Below are 1,538 nucleotides of genomic sequence, written 5' to 3' on the forward strand. Positions count from 1 at the left end.
AGGATGTACAAATGTTCCTTTATCCACACAACCTTGCCAGCATTTATTGTTGTTTGTATACTTGCTCATTACCATTCCAATTGGAGTGATATTAGCCCTTATTGTAGCATTTCTCTGATTGCTAGAGATGTTGAACATTTGTTTATATGTTTGTTGTTCATTCATTTTCTTCTTTTGAAAAATGTCTCCTCAGTTCTTTTGCCCATTTATTGGAATAGGTTGTTTTGGGGGTATATTGTTGTCTGTGTTATATATTCTGGATATTAACCCCCTATCAGTTGAGTAGCTGACAGACTTTCACTGATTCCCAGGGAGAATATATTTTTGATTTCATCTTTATAACATGGAAGGTAAATATTTTTTATCTAATAATAGCAGAAAACAAGATTCAATTCCTTTCCTTTAAGAAAAAAGCAGCATAGTCTGCTCAAAGTCTATTCTTTCAATTCAGAGCCCACTTCTTTTGTGAACAATTTGGAGCACAAGTGCCTGATATTGGTATGTAGGATTCTGACACCATAAATGGAATAGAATCAAGAGGACTTGAGTAACATGAAGAAAACTTCCATGTTATTGGAAAATGTATACCTGCAACTTTAGTTCTTCACATGTAAATGTTTGCTATGAAAAATCAATGTCAAAGAAGTGTTAAGCAATAGTAAAGATATTTCTGTAGTACTAGATATATAATGCACAGTCTTGTAAAAATTCTCTAACAGTGAATCAAGGAACCTTTCTGATAAGGGTTGGTATTTCTGGAAAAGTATGTATTCTTTGGTATGTAGATTAATAAACCCTGATATAGAATTAAAAATTTGGCTTATTAAATAAAATATTTAAATCCTTTACTAATTGTTTTAGGGTACAGGGCTATTGAGAAAAGAGGTCTCTGTCTTCAAGAAATGACTAGAGTTTATGTGGCCACTCTAAGTAGAGGAGAGACATTGCAAAGTTAAGGGTCAGAAAATATGAAAGTGGAATGAGATGAGAAGGAAGAGGTTACTCTTAATTTACATTATTTGTTATATTCTTATGTTCAGATAGCACTTTGTAAGAGGTTCAGTTCAGTTGAATAATTTTGTAAACTTTTTGTTGTTTTCCAGAGGGGCTATACACCACTTTTACTTGCCATAGAGCAAAACAGACAGCGGATGGTTGAAACATTAATTCAGAACAAAGCAAATATACATGTAGTTGACCAGAAGGGAAGGTATAGTACTTTATATACATATTATATAATTTATATAGTAACAATCACTCAAGGAAAAATGACTTGTTTAATGGGAAGGTCAATATTAACATATTTAGAATAGAGTGATATAAAAAACAAACCACAATTAAGGTAAAAAAATCAATTATTTGAATTGAGAAATACAACTAAGTATATTAATATGATTCAAAATTATTGGCAGATATTTGTTATTAGTTTGTTGGTCACATGATTTTGTATTAACTAAAGAGTTTTACTATTACTATTAGTTTTGTAAAATATGGAGTTTTAGTTTACATTTTGGTTTCTATTATATTTTTAACTTTTG

The 1,538-nt window shown here is 30.5% G+C and overlaps 1 protein-coding gene across 1 annotated transcript in view; it reads left to right on the plus strand.

Moving 5' to 3' along the window:
- Window positions 1-388: 388 nt before the first annotated feature.
- The window catches only part of LOC107160559 (ankyrin repeat domain-containing protein 34B-like), a 16,670-nt gene continuing 15,520 nt past the window's right edge, over window positions 389-1,538 (plus strand). The window contains exons 1-2 of the mRNA XM_048786670.1: window positions 389-498; window positions 1,104-1,210. Of these exons, the coding sequence (XP_048642627.1) occupies window positions 1,152-1,210 (59 nt within the window). The 5' untranslated portion in view covers window positions 389-498; window positions 1,104-1,151. The remainder of the gene's footprint in view (window positions 499-1,103; window positions 1,211-1,538) is intronic.

The sequence above is a fragment of the Marmota marmota genome, unplaced genomic scaffold (genome assembly GCF_001458135.2).
Source record: "Marmota marmota marmota unplaced genomic scaffold, marMar, whole genome shotgun sequence".
NCBI classification, from domain to species: Eukaryota; Metazoa; Chordata; class Mammalia; order Rodentia; family Sciuridae; genus Marmota; species Marmota marmota.